Below are 14,607 nucleotides of genomic sequence, written 5' to 3'. Positions count from 1 at the left end.
TGCCCAGAGGGTCATCTCATGCAAGGCAGGAATCTCAGCTAGATTATTGTAGAGCATAATATGTTCCTAGGTCCTGCCCCATCAACCCATCCCCGGCACACGCTGCCTTTCCATCCTCAAATCCTTACCCCTGCTCCTTTTCCCCAGGCTGTGCGCTCGGACGAGGACCTCAGCACCGTGTCGGACCGGGAACTCTATAACCAGAACCTCCACGTCCCCCCGTTCAGCCACACCCTGGATGGCTTGAGCCCCTTCACCACCTACCACGTACGGGTGTCCTGTCGCTCCCGAGAGGGCAACTCCCCGTGGACCCACTGGGTTGCTATGGAAACCTTGGAAGGAGGTGAGCTTGAAAGGGGAGTTGGGGGGGGAGAGTAGGTGGTCGATCCTTCTGGGTTCTGCCTTGATCTCTCGGAGGAGAAAGGAAATCACAGAGGGGTGCATCTTGGAGCAAGAATGAGGAACCAGACGTTGCTAGACTACAACTCCCATCAGCCTCCGGGCCGTTGGACATACTAGCTGGGCCTTATGGGAGTTGGGGCCCAAGCAACATCCGAAAGGCCACAGGCTGTCTCTGAACTTAGAGAGGGGCCAGTTTGGAAGCCAGGAAGATGGAGGGGGCCTAACGCATGGCTTAGAGCCGGGTTTTCCCAACCTTGGGTCTTCAAATGTTTTCGACTACAACTGCCATCATCCCTAGCCGGCAGGACCAGTGGTCAGGGATGATGGGAGTTGTAGTCCAACAACCCAAGGTTGAGAAAGGCTGGTTTAGAGTCAGAGTTTCCCAGCTGTTTTTAGACTACAACTCCCATCATCCCTAGCTAGCAAGGCCAGTGGTCAGGGATTATGGGAACTTTAGTCCGAAAACAACTGGAGAGCCACGGTTGGGAAACATTGGTTTAGAGAGGAACAGTGGTTCTCAAAGAGTGTGGCCTGTCACTGTGGCATGGCAGGAGAGGAAAGCAGTTGTAGCTGGAAGATTCAAGGACCATCAAAGAAACATTTAAACATTAGGATAGAATAGTACCGAAATGATTTCTCCGCAACCTATTGTTGTGAACAGGGATTTTCAGCTCTGACAAATATGAAAGATCAGAAAAGAGGACTGCTTTTTTGTGTTCATGAGAGTTTGTCTCGAATTAGAACTAATAAAAATGAGATTACCTGGCAAAAGCAAGCTCACCTCTCTCATTGAATTGCTATACGTACTTAAAGTTCATGCATAAGAGGTTCATTTATTATTGTATTTTGGGAGTGATTTGCGTTCTTATGTAGCTGCTTTGTTTTATACTTTCCTGACATCCCGCAATCATATCATATAATAGTTGCATTTTATGTTATAAATCAAGCTCTGCTAGGAGTGTTTCTTTTTTGTTTTCAATAAAAAAAATTGGGGTGGCTCAAGCAAACGGTTATTCTGAAAGTGTGGCTCAGAGGGGTAAAGTTTGAGAACCAGTGGTTTAGAAGCTTAGACCATAGTTGTTACCAGTCAAGTGGCTGAGACTGGGCTATAGCCGCTTGCCTGATGCCATTTTGTGGCTAATAAGAAAGGGTCATGGCCGCAGTGTTTCCATTGTAACATACACTTTTCCGTGGCAGTGCCCACCGCTGCGCCAGAGAACATCATGGCCACGCAGAATGGCACCTGCACCATCGTGCAGTGGCGAGAGCCGCGTGGTGTCATCAACGGGATCATACGCGGATACAAGCTGGTCTGTCAAAGCGGCGACTCGCCCGAGGTGAGGACCTCCTTTCTCAGGACTGGAGAGGGCACCCTCCCCATTGACCCCCTGTAATTAGCCTGAGCCATCGCCTGCCATCTTCCTAATCCCCTGCCTGGCGTTTTCGCCACTCTCTCCCTCTCCACCAGGTGGTTGTGGACGTGGGGCTGACCAACGAGACCGTCTTGAACCTGAACAAAACAGTACACAATCTGACCGTCCGTGTCGCGGCCTACACACAAGCAGGAGACGGTCCCTGGAGCAAAGCCATCATGGTTTCCACTGGGGATGTCGGTAAGGAATACGAGATAATGTGTCTTTTTTTTTTTTTGACGGGGGGGTTTCCCTCACAAGCTTTAGTGTTGTGGCAAATAACAGAAGCACAGGGAAAGGAGAGGGGGGGAAGTTACATAACAGCATAATTTGTTTCCTTGGATGCTGCCCAGGGGGTCTACTCTGACTAACGTAGGATACAGTCCAAAGAGTTCAGAATGATGAAACCAGTTAAGGACTACTTGAAATAAATAAAGTTCTGTTTTCATAGCCAATTATTCCTGCACATCTTTCTAAGTGTATCATATGTGATATGGGGGAATCATTTGGCTGCCAAAAAAATAAGTTTGTTTTTTAAAAAAAGTTCTTAACTGTTCCCAACTGTTTCCCAACTCCTTGGTGGTTCTTCCAAAACGATCATTTGATCTCTCTTTTTGTTTTGTTTCGTTTTTCTGGCCCAGCCTTCGACTTCCTGCTTTCTAAGAATGGTTCTGTGTTGGGCAATTCCTGATCTCAGTCCTGGTTCTGATCTAGCAGGATCTCCTGCTTCTAATTTGTATCCCACTTCTTGTTACGATGGCTTCTGGCGCCTTGCGGAGTCACAGAAACTGAAGCTGGTTATAAAACAGGACCCTTGCTTTCTGCTTTAGGAGTTTTGATTCTCTTTGATGTCCCCAGAAAAACAGCCTGAGGCCCCGTTGGCGGAAGCTTGACGCTGACATTTGGCTTGGAGGGTGACCATATTCACATAATTTATATATTGTTTTTTCTCTTTTACAGATGAACTGCCGCAGCCCCAGCCAGGTAAGAACAGTGCATAACACTCTACCCGCGACCTACAGAAATGATTTGGGATTTTGGGATGGGCAGCATAGGGGAATAAGAGGCGGTGCCATTTCCTTCTAGAACATTCCAGAGAGCACTTTGTTCTGGAAATCTGCTTTCCTTCTTTCTTTCTTTTGGTGTTGGCTATTTGATTATATCTTGTTTTGTTTTAGCTTCTCTCTTGCGATAATAAGAATAAATTAAAACTTTGTTTTCCAAAAGTTCCCCAGTGTAGGCAATACCTCATGACCAGGCTTGAGGGCGACATTGCTCTCCTTTTTCAAAATGGCTCCTCTAGGAGGAGAAGGAGCTGCAAGGCTTTGTGTGTTTTGTGACTATTGGCAGGGAGGAAGATGGGGACGTGGGGAAGGCTGCATATTTGCCTTCCACCCGCCTTCCCATTTTGATTAGGATATTTTCAATTTTTGTGACACACACACACCTGCTTTGGCTGCAGGAAACATCTGAACAAAAGGATTGGAAAGGACCAAGCAGATAGTGCAGGGGATTCCTAAACTTTCCTAAAAGTTCAGTTCCAACTGGGATTTTTATTGAATTTGGTTACAATTTGTTTTCATGGAAATTTTATATTGAACTTTCGCTGGAAGATTCTCAAGGCCAAGTTTGACTGACAGAATCACACACTTCTTTCCAGTCCAAGACTTTGAACTGGATTAAGATTTTGGGGTGTGGGGCAGTTGTTTTCAAATGTCACAGCCTGAAGTGGTGTAGGAAGTGTTGGTTTCTAACAGGGTGGATTTTATTTAAATCACGAGTCAGTAAGACTTGATTTAAATCACTAGTCAGTAAGACTTGATTTAAATCATCTTTTTTTTTTACAGAAAGACTCGTTCTTGCTGGTATAATCTTAATATTTACAGCCAGATGAAGGTTTCGTTTTTGGAATAATAAATTTTCAGAGTAGTTTTTATAGTTATATCAAAAATTACTGATTTGGTTATACTATTAGAAATACATTGACAGATAATTATGAAATTATTGTGAGGTTTAATAAGTTAACTGTTTATATTTGGACAACTTTTCTGCTGTACTTTATTGGAAAGAGAAAAATCATTTCCTTAATAACAATTTAAACAATTTTCTTAACTAAAACAATAACATTATAGCATATGTATCCATGTTTGTTAACTGATGTGGTTAAATGATTTTAAAAAACAAACAAACAAAAAACCTTAGACTGAGTTTTAGCACACATGAAAAACTTAAATCCTGATGAATAGCCTTTGGACTATAATGTAACAAACCCACTTAATATTTTTTTTAAATCTGATTTTTATTTTTTTATTTTTTAAAAAATCATTGGTTTTTCTCCACCCTGGTTTCTAAGGAGAACTCGTCCGGCTGCCAAAAAACTAGGAGATCCCCTCATCTTCCCCTCAGCATCGTACTTGGTCCCAGATTCGGTCAATGGATTCTCTCCTCTGTTCTTCCTGTTTAAACAGTAACAGGGGCTGCCTACTGACCGTACACTTAAAGCACATTGCCCTCCACTCCAAAGAATCCTGGGAAATGTAGTTTGTTTAGGGTGCTTGCAGTAAACTACAATTCCCAGGATTCTCTGGGGAAAACGTATGTGCTTTAAATGTATGTCATGTGCACAGCCGAGGCAGGGAAAGGTGTGTGAGAATGTTCAGGGAGGCAGGAGAGGATATATTGTTTATTAATATCCTTCCTAACTTGCGCTAGCAAGTTCCTTTACTTAGCAGAGTTTTACATTCCCCTTTTAATGCACAGCGGGTAGCTGATTGCAGGCTTGTGTAAGCCTCTCAATACCATACAATTCAGTATTGAATTGTATGTTCCTGGTAAGTTCCCTTTTTATCCCTCTTAAAAGAATAAACACACGACAATCTTATTGAGAGTCAATAAAAGAAGTTTACTCACAGTACCATAGTTCACAATTGGATCCCTGAAGGCAGACTTAGTTACAAAGTATGTGGAGCTGTCCCATATGGGGATAATCCCAGTGTCCTCTGTTGGCTGGAAACCACCAGAGCATCTCTAGCTAAAAACTGCTCCAACGACGGAAGAAGTCAAAGATAGGAGAGAGAGTGCTGTGTGCCTTGTCCTTTTGTTACCTGGACAGGTAAGGTCACACCCACCTCTAGTCACATACAAAGGAAGTGTGCCCAGCCAGGAGGAAACAGGAAGTTTTCGACTGGCTGAACCAAACATTCCCCCGCATATCCACTCTAGGAAAACAAGGAATGTTGTACTTGACTGCTACTTATGTATCACATCCCACAAGGTGATGCGCTGGATGGGCAACCGGAATGGCTCCTCCCATTGACCCTTACTCCTCTTCCCTTCTCCGTAGTAGAAACCACCGCCCCTGCCTTCTCCTGGCACTGGTGGTACGTGGTAATTGCCATAGCCACGGCCGCCGCCGCTGCCGCCTTCATAATCATCTTCTTGGCACGGATGAGGAGGAAGGAAACCCGCTATGGGTAAGTGGAGAACGGACACCTGCCATGGATGCTTTCATTGAAATTCCTGAATTGCAGTGGGTTGGACTAGATGACCACTGAGGGCCCCATCCAACTCTCGCCTTTCTGTGATTCTGTGGTAGCTTCTCCTCTTTCACTGTCTGTTTCTCTCCTCCTGCCCATTCTGCAGGGAGGCGTTTGAACCCAGCATGGAGCAGGGAGAGCTGGTGGTCCACTACCGAGTCCGCAAATCCTACAGCCGCCGGACCACCGAAGCCACTTGTGAGTGTCATGGAAGGAGTGAGTCCGCCTTTCCCAACTACCCAGCATGCATTGTGCCTGAGCCTTGTGGTCCAGGATCCAACAAGGAATGCTCCCACCTCCACCACAGTTGTAGGTTATTTCCAATATACAGACATTGCCCAATGCTCTTTTTTCGGCAGACATCAGCTATTGTCTCCTTAATTTGGTAGTTCCGCCTGCCTTCTTCCCATCTTTTGCCTCAGTCATGGCCAATGCTCCTTGCAGTCTCCTTGACGCAGGGCGCTTTGGCCCTGCAACAGTTTGATATTCAAACCTGCTTTTGACAATATTTGGAGAAGCATGACAGAGAGATTATTGGCCATTATTATTTTTGGGTTGAGCCCAATATTCCTGCCTCCCTGGTCCCACTATCGCTCCCAGGGCCTGCCCAAGTCGTTTTGCTGCATCCTGATGACACCCATGCCACTGCTGTGACCGTTACAAATCCCGCCCCCTCCTGCCCCTACCGTCACCCCTGCACTGCCACAGCATCATGGGCGAAAAATCCAGCAGGGCTGGCGATGGAGAGGACGACGAGGCGGTCAGATTTGCTGTCTGAAGCAAATGGCTTCACCTCGCCTCACTGAAGGGCCACTCTAAAATCGAGCTCAGGTAGGGAGTTCCGATGGATTTAAATGAAAAACAGGGCCGCTGAGAAAGAAGAGGAAGGTACCTGCATACGCGGGAGAATGCCAAGGTTTACAAAATACGAAAGATTTAACAGACCCAAAACAGCCCAGTGAAGATGCTTTGTGTATTCAGTAACCACAGAATGGAACATCTCCACTGGAAAAGAAAACTTAAGACACCTCCAAGGGGAGGGGAGAGCAAGAAGGGGTGGCCTTTCTGGTTTGGAAAACTCTTGTTTTGCTGGCTCAGAAGTGAGAGGAATAGCCTGAGCTGAAAGAGCTTAAATGGGGCTCCCAGACAATCAGAAAATTAGGCTGGAAGCCACAAGGGACCTGGTGAAATGCTCTCAGCAACAGCAGGAGATGAAAATGGCTGGTGCATCTTGGCTGGCCTATTGGTTGAGGTTTCTTTGAAAGCTTGAAGGACCCTGGCCAAACAACTAACCACCCCAGCCCTTCTCCAACTACATTTAGAAATCAGGCCGCCTTCCCTATCCTCCCCCTGTTTAAACCCTGCATCTCGGTCTGTGACAGAGACCTGGAGGTGTGGGCCCCATGATGGCCGTGTGCATAATGTGCTGTGACCTTCTCTCTCTCTTTTTTCCATTTCTTGTGACAGTGAACAGCCTGGGCATTAGCGAGGAGCTGAAAGAGAAGCTGCGAGACGTCATGATAGATCGCCACAAGGTGGCCTTGGGGAAAACCCTCGGTGAAGGTACATTAACCTGGTCAACTGGCACTTGTTTCCAAGATGGAGGCTTCTCCTCAGTGAGGCATAGTTGGGGAGAGACCTCAGGCCAGGTGGGATCCTATTGGAATGGTTAACAACAAGCCAAGGGCCATAGGCAGCCAACCAGAGCCAACAATCACCTGAGTGATGACTATGTGGGCCGCCATTTTGAACACTACTTGCCCTTAGGCCAGGGGTCAGCAAGGTTTACCTTGCCTGAGCCGGTTCACTCCCGCGGAGATCGCTCTGTGGGCTGGATCGTGTCTGCGCAGGAGTGATTTCTGGCGTCTGCAGATGTGATTTCCGGTGTTTGCACATGCGTGGACGCAATTTCCTGTGCTGTGGAAGCGAGTCCCTGCTTCGTGCTGTGCCGGTTCAGCACAGTGCGCGGGGACTCACTAAGTGGGTGGCTGTGCTGGTCCCGTGGGTTAACCGTGAGGCAACGTCCGAGTCCAGTCCGAGGTCGAGGGTGCAGTATGGAGGCAGTCCGTCAAAGCTGAAGCTGGGTCCAAGGCAGGGAGTCGGGTGAGGTCAGGAGCTCCGGCAGGACTGGGTTCAGGCAGGAACTAGCAACCAACAGTGTTGCTCCCTCAACTTGGGGCTGGGGCTGGCTGGCTTTTATCTGCCCCGAGGCATAGGGCGGCCCCTGCCCACAGGTGACTCGCCTCTCCTGGCCTGGAGGTGAGCCCTCCTCCTGCGGGAACTTAGTTCCCTCCGCCTCTCTGCCCTGAGCCTCTGCAGCTCAGGAGAGGCTGGAGGGTTACCGGACCCAGAGGCAACCTCAGCTTCCTCTGACGGGGCTGAGAGTGGAGCACCTGCAGGCAATGGGTCCTCCATCAGCTCAGGAGCCAAGCAGCCTCAGCTGATGCCTGCACCTGAGGATCCAGCACAGGTGAGGACCCTTCAGGGTCAAGCCCCAGCCCCAGCTCAGCTGGTTCTGGAGGCGGGGAATCCTGTGCAGGCTGGGATTCCTCAGGTTCAGCATCCAAGTCCGAATCCCAGGCCATCACAGTGGCTCAGTTCAGGGACAGCTTGTGGGCCGTTTAAATGACCCCTGTGGGCCGCTTGTGGTTCATGGGCTGCAGGTTGCTGACCCCTGGCTTAGGCCTTTCTTTTCTCAGCAGCTTAGTTTCCGGGCCAAGACAGGCCTGAGATGGCCACTTTCTGCTTCACATATGCATACAGATGTGTCTGGAGACTACAGCATTAGGGGCTTTCTGATTTAGAGAAAGAGCCAGGGAGAGGCAACAGGGTTTATTTTTCTCTGGCTGCCTCCACTGAACAGCTCTTGAACCTTTTGGACATTAATTGGTAGACAGGTACGGGACTTGCACATGGCGCGAATAACAAAGCTGGAGATCAAACTTTTTCCAAAACAAAGTATGCTTTCACTTACAAGTTTCAGTAAGGCAGCACATTAAATAATTCTTGGGAACTTAATTATAGAAAACAAGCTAATTTTACAGTTTGTGTAGTTACCGATAAAAGCAAATAGAAAACAGAGATAAATGCAAACAGCTATGCTTATTCTAATCTGTCTCCCTAACCAGGCCATTAATTATCAATTTGCACCCTTCACTTCAGCTTTTAGGTTCCTTTGGAGTTTTTTCCTTTCAGCTGCAATGCCCACTGTGCTCTCCTAACATTTACTGCATTCCTAAAGTGTTTCATCTCTTTTTCTTTCTTTCCGTGCTCCAGCTCCAAACTCCACAACTAACTCTTCTACTTCTCTAATAAACTATGCTGTTTTCTAGCTTGTGTACAGTATTTTCATTTCCCTTTCCAACCTTTAAGCCAATCTGAAGGAAAAGAGAATTCAAATTAATTTTCTATTTCCCTTTGAGTGCCAGATTCCTAGGCTGAACTTTTGACCCTTCTGTGCAATACATCGCCTTGTACTTTTGACCCTCAAACGTTTCACTATTCTGTGCAAGAGAGCTTCTAAAATGAAAAACAATTTTATATCAACCAGCTGAATACAAAATAGCAGGACGCTTTCAGGGGAGGAGAGGGTCAAAAGTGTTCTGTTCCCATCCTGTTGGTGTTAGCACTCCAGTTTAGAGGGAAAGGATGTGTGTCATGGCCCTAGACTAGGACTTAGGGGCTTATAAACCACTGAGCTTCTTGGATTTGCTGATTGGAAGATCGGCGGTTCAAATCCACACAACAGGGTGAGCTCCCATTGCTCTGTCCCAGCTTCTGCCAACTAGCAGTTAAAAAACACACCAGTGCAAGTAGATAAATAGGTACCATTGCAGCAGGAAGGTAAACAGCTCTTCCATGTGCTCAGGCACTCATCACAGTGTCCCATTGCGCCAGAAGCGGTTTAGTCATGCTGGCCACATGACCCGGAAAGCTGTCTGTGGACAAACGCCGGCTCCCTCGGCCTGAAAGCGAGATGAACACCACACCCCATAGTCGCCTTTGACTGGATTTAACTGTTCAAGGGTACTTTACCTTTACATTTAACTTTCCACTGCTCTGGTCCATACTTGAAAACTCAGGTTTTGAGCACCTTCCTTTTTGCTCCAGATACTTCCCTGTAAAAACCCGCTCTTTAAAGCTCAATTGGAGCAAACATCAATCCACAGAAAACCCAAATTGACGTTTGCTCCAATTGAGCTTTATAGTGCAGCTTTTTGCAGGGAATAAACAACGCTCAGACGCAGAGTGTTAAAGCATGGACCTCTGCCTAGAAAGAGCTGGGCATAAAGTAAATATGGATAAGTCCTTATTGGTGGCACAGGGCTCTGGCAACTGGAGCTTAGAGGAGATGGATCCATGTCCCAGTCTGTCCCATGTGGATCTGCAGGCATCAGAGCCTGCCTCTTCTCCCTTCAGCCCTAAGGAGACACTTCTGCTGCTGTACTAGGGTTTCTGAAGCAGTCTCCAGCTGCTGTTGGACTCCAGTCATCCCTAGCTAGCAGGACCAGTAGTGATGATGGGAATTGTAGTCCCAAAACAGCTGGAGGGCCAAGTTGGGAAACCTTGTGCCAGACTCTGGTAGCCAATCACAGGCTACTCAGGGGATCAAGAGAGCTTTCAGGGGAGATCCTTTCAACTGGAAATCCCGTTACCTTGAAGGAGCCAGCCGAAGGTACTAGCTGGTCAAGTGGCTGCATTCATGGGGTCAGGGACTACTTAACTATGTAACAAAACCCAGCCAGTTGCCCCAGGACTTTGGCTTAAGAGTGCTCTCTGTGGTCCTGAAACCTTTTGAAGTGCTGGCTTTTGCCTTGCCTTAGCCCTGCCATGCTGTCTCGTCTGCCTGCCTGGGGAACCAGGAACTACTGAGATGTCCTTGCTTGGACCACAAGCTTTTTTGGGGGGGGTGCATCTCCACAGATCGTGACACTATGCGCAGTTGCACACATGTCCACCTGAGTAACAGATCACTGGTGTGTGGGCTGGGAGGTGGAACTTCAGACGAGGAGGGGAAAGTTTGGAAAGTTTGAGAAAAGCTGGGAAAGGCCCAAGATTTCATGGAAAAGGTAAGGCCTGAACAAAATAAGAATTGAGAGATGACACATCCCACAAACCTAAGAGAGGCAAAAAAGTGGAACCGCCTCAGAAATGGACTTCCCTGTTTCGGATGTCTCTTCCTTCAGAAGTCTGAGAACCCAGCTCAGGAGACATGTTCTGTATATATATGAATATGTTAACCCATAAGGCACAACCTTTCAAAAAAATTTGAAAATAACACAAATTTTGAAAAGCCATTACCAGGCCAAAGAAAAGCCCATATCCCAGTGACTTATCTAGTAATAATTTGAAAATTCTATGCATTTACTGGGAATGTTCAATGATTCTAGGCCAACCACTGGAATTTCTCACAGAATACAAGGACTCATGAATTCGTTGCTTCCTAAACTCATTTCTTTAGAGCAGGAAATAAAAGCTCTGGGTCACAAACAGGAATTGGAAGGCAGGGCGATGTAGGGGAAGCGAAGCAGAAATTCATCTGAGCTCCAGAACCTGTTTCCCAATTCCAAATCATATGATATGAAAACAATTACCAGGACTATCGTTAGGAGTTGTTTTTTATCACTGGATAACCCTGGAAGATTCTCATTCATCTAGGACAATGCGGGGATTCTTCTTGGTCGAAGGACAAAGGAAATCAACTGCTGCATGAGGGACAAACTCCCTTGTTTCCTTTCCTGATTAAACGTCAAGGCCTTGTTTCTAACGTAGCCAGGATAATCATTAACATATAACATCAAGTGCAGGACGAACAGCCCAGAAGCGCTTCGGCCTAGTTTTCTTGCTGCAGAAACGCCGAAGGACGGAGGGCTGTTTTGCTCATTTGGGTCGGAGGACTGGCAAAGTTTCTGCCTCAGCTCCGCAAAAAAGTTTCCTCTAAGCACAGCTGGGATTAGTTTGGAAGCATATGGAAAGCAGAGATGCAAAGGCCCCTGGCTATGGCACATATGTTCCCCCTTGAACATTTCCACCCTGTGCCTCTCTCTTTTTTGTGGCTGCCCTTTTTCTGGAAACAGGGAGGGCGGGGACCTGACTTGCACAGCCACAGAGGAAGCAGGCTTAACACAGAGACAGGCCGCTGGTCCGTCTCACTTAGTATTGTCTGCGCAGACCGGTAGCGGCTCATCGGCGTTTCAAGCGGGATTTAACCTGGGACCTTCTGCTTGAAAAGCAGATGCTCAATAATAATAATAATAATAATAATAATAATAATAATAATATATTATTATTATTATTATTTATACCCCGCCTATCTGGCTGGGTTTCCACAGCCACTCTGGGCGGCTTCCAGCACATAGCTGTCAACTTTCAGATTTGAAAACGAGGGATCAGCAGCCTCGAAAATAAGGGATCAGCAGCCTCAGCTGTCCTGGGGACAGTCTACGGGATATCTAACAATCCGGGATAGCAGCAGGAAATGGCGCTGGAATAAGGGAATTTCCCTCCAAAAAAAGGGAAGGTTGACAGCTATGTTCCAGCAAAATTTTAAAATACAATAATTCATCAAATATTAAAAGCTTCCTTAAACAGGGCTGCCTTCAGATGTCTTCTAAAAGTCAGATAGTTGTTTATTTCTTTGACATCTGGTGGGAGGGCATTCCACAGGGCGGGTGCCACTACCGAGAAGGCCCTCTGTCTGGTTCCCTGTAACTTCGCTTCTTGCAGTGAGGGAACCGCCCGAAGGCCCTCAGTGCTGGACCTCAGTATCCGGGCTGAACAATGGGGTGGATATGCTCCTTCAGGTATACTGGGCTGAGGCCGTTTAGGGCTTTAAATGTCAGCACCAACACTTTGAATTGTGCCCGGAAACGTACTGGGAGCCAATGTAGGTCTTTCAGGACTGGTGTTATATGGTATTAGTCACCAGTCTAGCTGCCGCATTCTGGATTAGTTAAAGATTCCGGGTCACCTTCAAAGGTAGACCCACGTAGATGCTCTACCACTTGGGCTGCGGCCCTTCCCCATAGCATCCGCCCAGAGAGTCCGAACATAAGAGCCCTGTTGGGACAGGGCAAAGGCCCATCTGGTCCCACCACCTCATCTCACAGTGGCCCAACGGGAAGCCAATCGCATTCTCCCTACATGCGATTCTCAGCAGTGGGCATCAGAGGGTATTCTGCCTCCCAGCACGAGTAGCAGATCACAGCCATAGCGGTTAGTTGCCGTCGATAGCCTTGTCCTCTTATGAGTCTGCCCAATCCACTTCTAAAGCCATCAAGTGTGCCAGGAAGCCCCTGAGATCCCAGCTCAGTAACTACTTTTCTTGGAGAGACTCGGGGCTCCATCCAGACTTACAAAACACAGGTTTCCCACTTGTCCAGCACGTTCTAGGCACGGGTCTGAGCGGTTTTGCCCTTGGCCTGCAGCTTTCCCTGGGAAAACTCACTCTTTAGCAATAAATTGAAGCAAACGACAATCGGGGGGGGGGGATGGTGTTTCCTCCAATTGGGTTTCTGCAGGGGAAAGCGGCAGAGCAGGGGCAAGTCTGAATTAGCCTTCTAGCTAATTCTTAAAAACAGTTTACTGGCAAATTCTTACTTTTTCTACCTCCAGAAAATCCATTTTTTATTCTAGATTGCATTGTGGAAGGTCAACCTTCCCTGGGTGTTGGATTCAGACTGATGACGGCCAGTTGCTAACCCTTACTTTAGATGTCCAGGTTATCCTATCTGAGGGTGGGAGCTTGTAACGATTTTTCACCATCACAAGAGCCTGTACTTTCTTCAGCTGTCACTTATGCAAAGAAAAGAGAGGACATAACAGGGTGCCGATTTGCATACGCAGATTTATATGTATAGATTAAGTTTCTGCCCTCTCTGTTCATGGTTCTCTGCCTTTAAACCAGACATGGATAGGACACCCTTTCAAAAGAGAACAGGAGTTCCCAAAGCAAGGTTAAATGTTATTTGTACATAAAATAAAATCAACCAGGGGACTATGGGCAACATCAAGACAGGATCCAAAGCACAGAGATGACAAGAAGCAAATATTATTAGGAACTAATAACTATGAAAAGGCAGGGAGGGGAGGACAGGGGAGAGAAAGAGGTTGGCAGCCAGTTTTGGGGGAATTAAGTAAAACAGTACATCCAGTTCTAGCATTTTGTGTTTCCCTTGGCAGCTGGAAATATACTGTAACTTTTCTCTAGCACAAAAATTTGCAGAGATCCATTCTTACAGGAAGACTTCCTGAGGCTCACAGCTTGCCTTGATCTGCCTACAAAGCCCTCATCTCAAACCCTTCAGATGGAGGAGTGGGCTGGTGTGGTCTTTCCCCAACGCAAGCAGGAAAGGCACTCTGTGCATGCTCAGAAGCGTTCTGCTGTTTGTTCTTGCTCCCCTTTTGCCTAGGCTGAAGCCCCGGTGTTGGAAATGGATTACTAGCCCCCTAGTTCAAAGGCTGTTCTCCGCGCTTCCTTACCATTCATTGCATTCCCTCCTAATTCTGTTGCTAAATTTGGAGAACTGGGAGAGAGGGGAGATCACTGAGTGAATGTTTGCAGGCTCCGAACCCTTAAAAAAACAACAACCCACAAATCTCATGTCTTACGCCTATCCCTAGAACACCCCAGATATTTCATAAGGCAGCAGCCTGAGTGAGTCAGACACGGAAAGTCTGATCTGGTCCCGAAATGTCAGCCGTCGGCTCTTCCAAGAGTTCACGTGGCTTGCTGAAGCCCTTACATAGCTCATGTTCTTCTGCCCCGGGAGAAACAGGGGAAATGAATTTCCCACCTGCCTGCTTTTCCTATCCAGACAGAGGCCTCTGCTGCTGCCAGGGCGAAGCCCACATGGCCCTTCTTTAGAGTTGGATATTTTAGATCAAGGACCTCTTTTGCCATCTTGCAGCTTTTTGTTGGGGGGGGGGAATGAAGGGTAGACTCACCCCCCCGGCCCATCCTCTGGCTTGCACCCTATACAAAAGAACTTGCTGGATCAAGAGCTCTCCTTCCTCTTCCTACTAGAAGTCTGGTAAAAGTAAAGACCGACTCTGGGGTTGTGGCACTCATCTCGCTTTATTGGCCGAGGGAGCCAGCGTACAGCTTCCGGGTCAAGTGGTCAGCATGACTAAGCCGCTTCTGGTGAACCAGAGCAGCACACAGAAATGCCATTTACCTTCCCGCTGGAGCGGTACCTATTTATCTACTTGCACTTTGACGTGCTTTCGAACTGCTAGGTTGGCAGGAGCAGGGACCG

At 47.4% G+C, this 14,607-nt stretch overlaps 1 protein-coding gene across 3 annotated transcripts in view; it reads left to right on the top strand.

The window, feature by feature from the left end:
* Positions 1-14,607, top strand: part of AXL (AXL receptor tyrosine kinase) — a 70,051-nt gene that overhangs the window by 43,342 nt on the left and 12,102 nt on the right. The window contains exons 7-13 of one of the 3 annotated variants that reach the window (XM_053397802.1): positions 148-343; positions 1,600-1,739; positions 1,871-2,015; positions 2,775-2,798; positions 5,161-5,287; positions 5,457-5,566; positions 6,818-6,913. In XM_053397802.1, the coding sequence (XP_053253777.1) occupies positions 148-343; positions 1,600-1,739; positions 1,871-2,015; positions 2,775-2,798; positions 5,161-5,287; positions 5,457-5,566; positions 6,818-6,913 (838 nt within the window). Of the gene's footprint in view, positions 1-147; positions 344-1,599; positions 1,740-1,870; positions 2,016-2,774; positions 2,799-5,157; positions 5,288-5,456; positions 5,567-6,817; positions 6,914-14,607 lie in introns of all 3 variants that reach the window. The other 2 variants (XM_053397803.1, XM_053397801.1) reach the window with 2 other exon arrangements.

This window comes from Podarcis raffonei, chromosome 8, assembly GCF_027172205.1.
Source record: "Podarcis raffonei isolate rPodRaf1 chromosome 8, rPodRaf1.pri, whole genome shotgun sequence".
In the NCBI taxonomy this organism is placed as follows: Eukaryota; Metazoa; Chordata; class Lepidosauria; order Squamata; family Lacertidae; genus Podarcis; species Podarcis raffonei.
The sequence above is the reverse complement of the archived record's forward strand: the minus strand, read 5'-3'. Positions and strand labels throughout refer to the sequence as shown.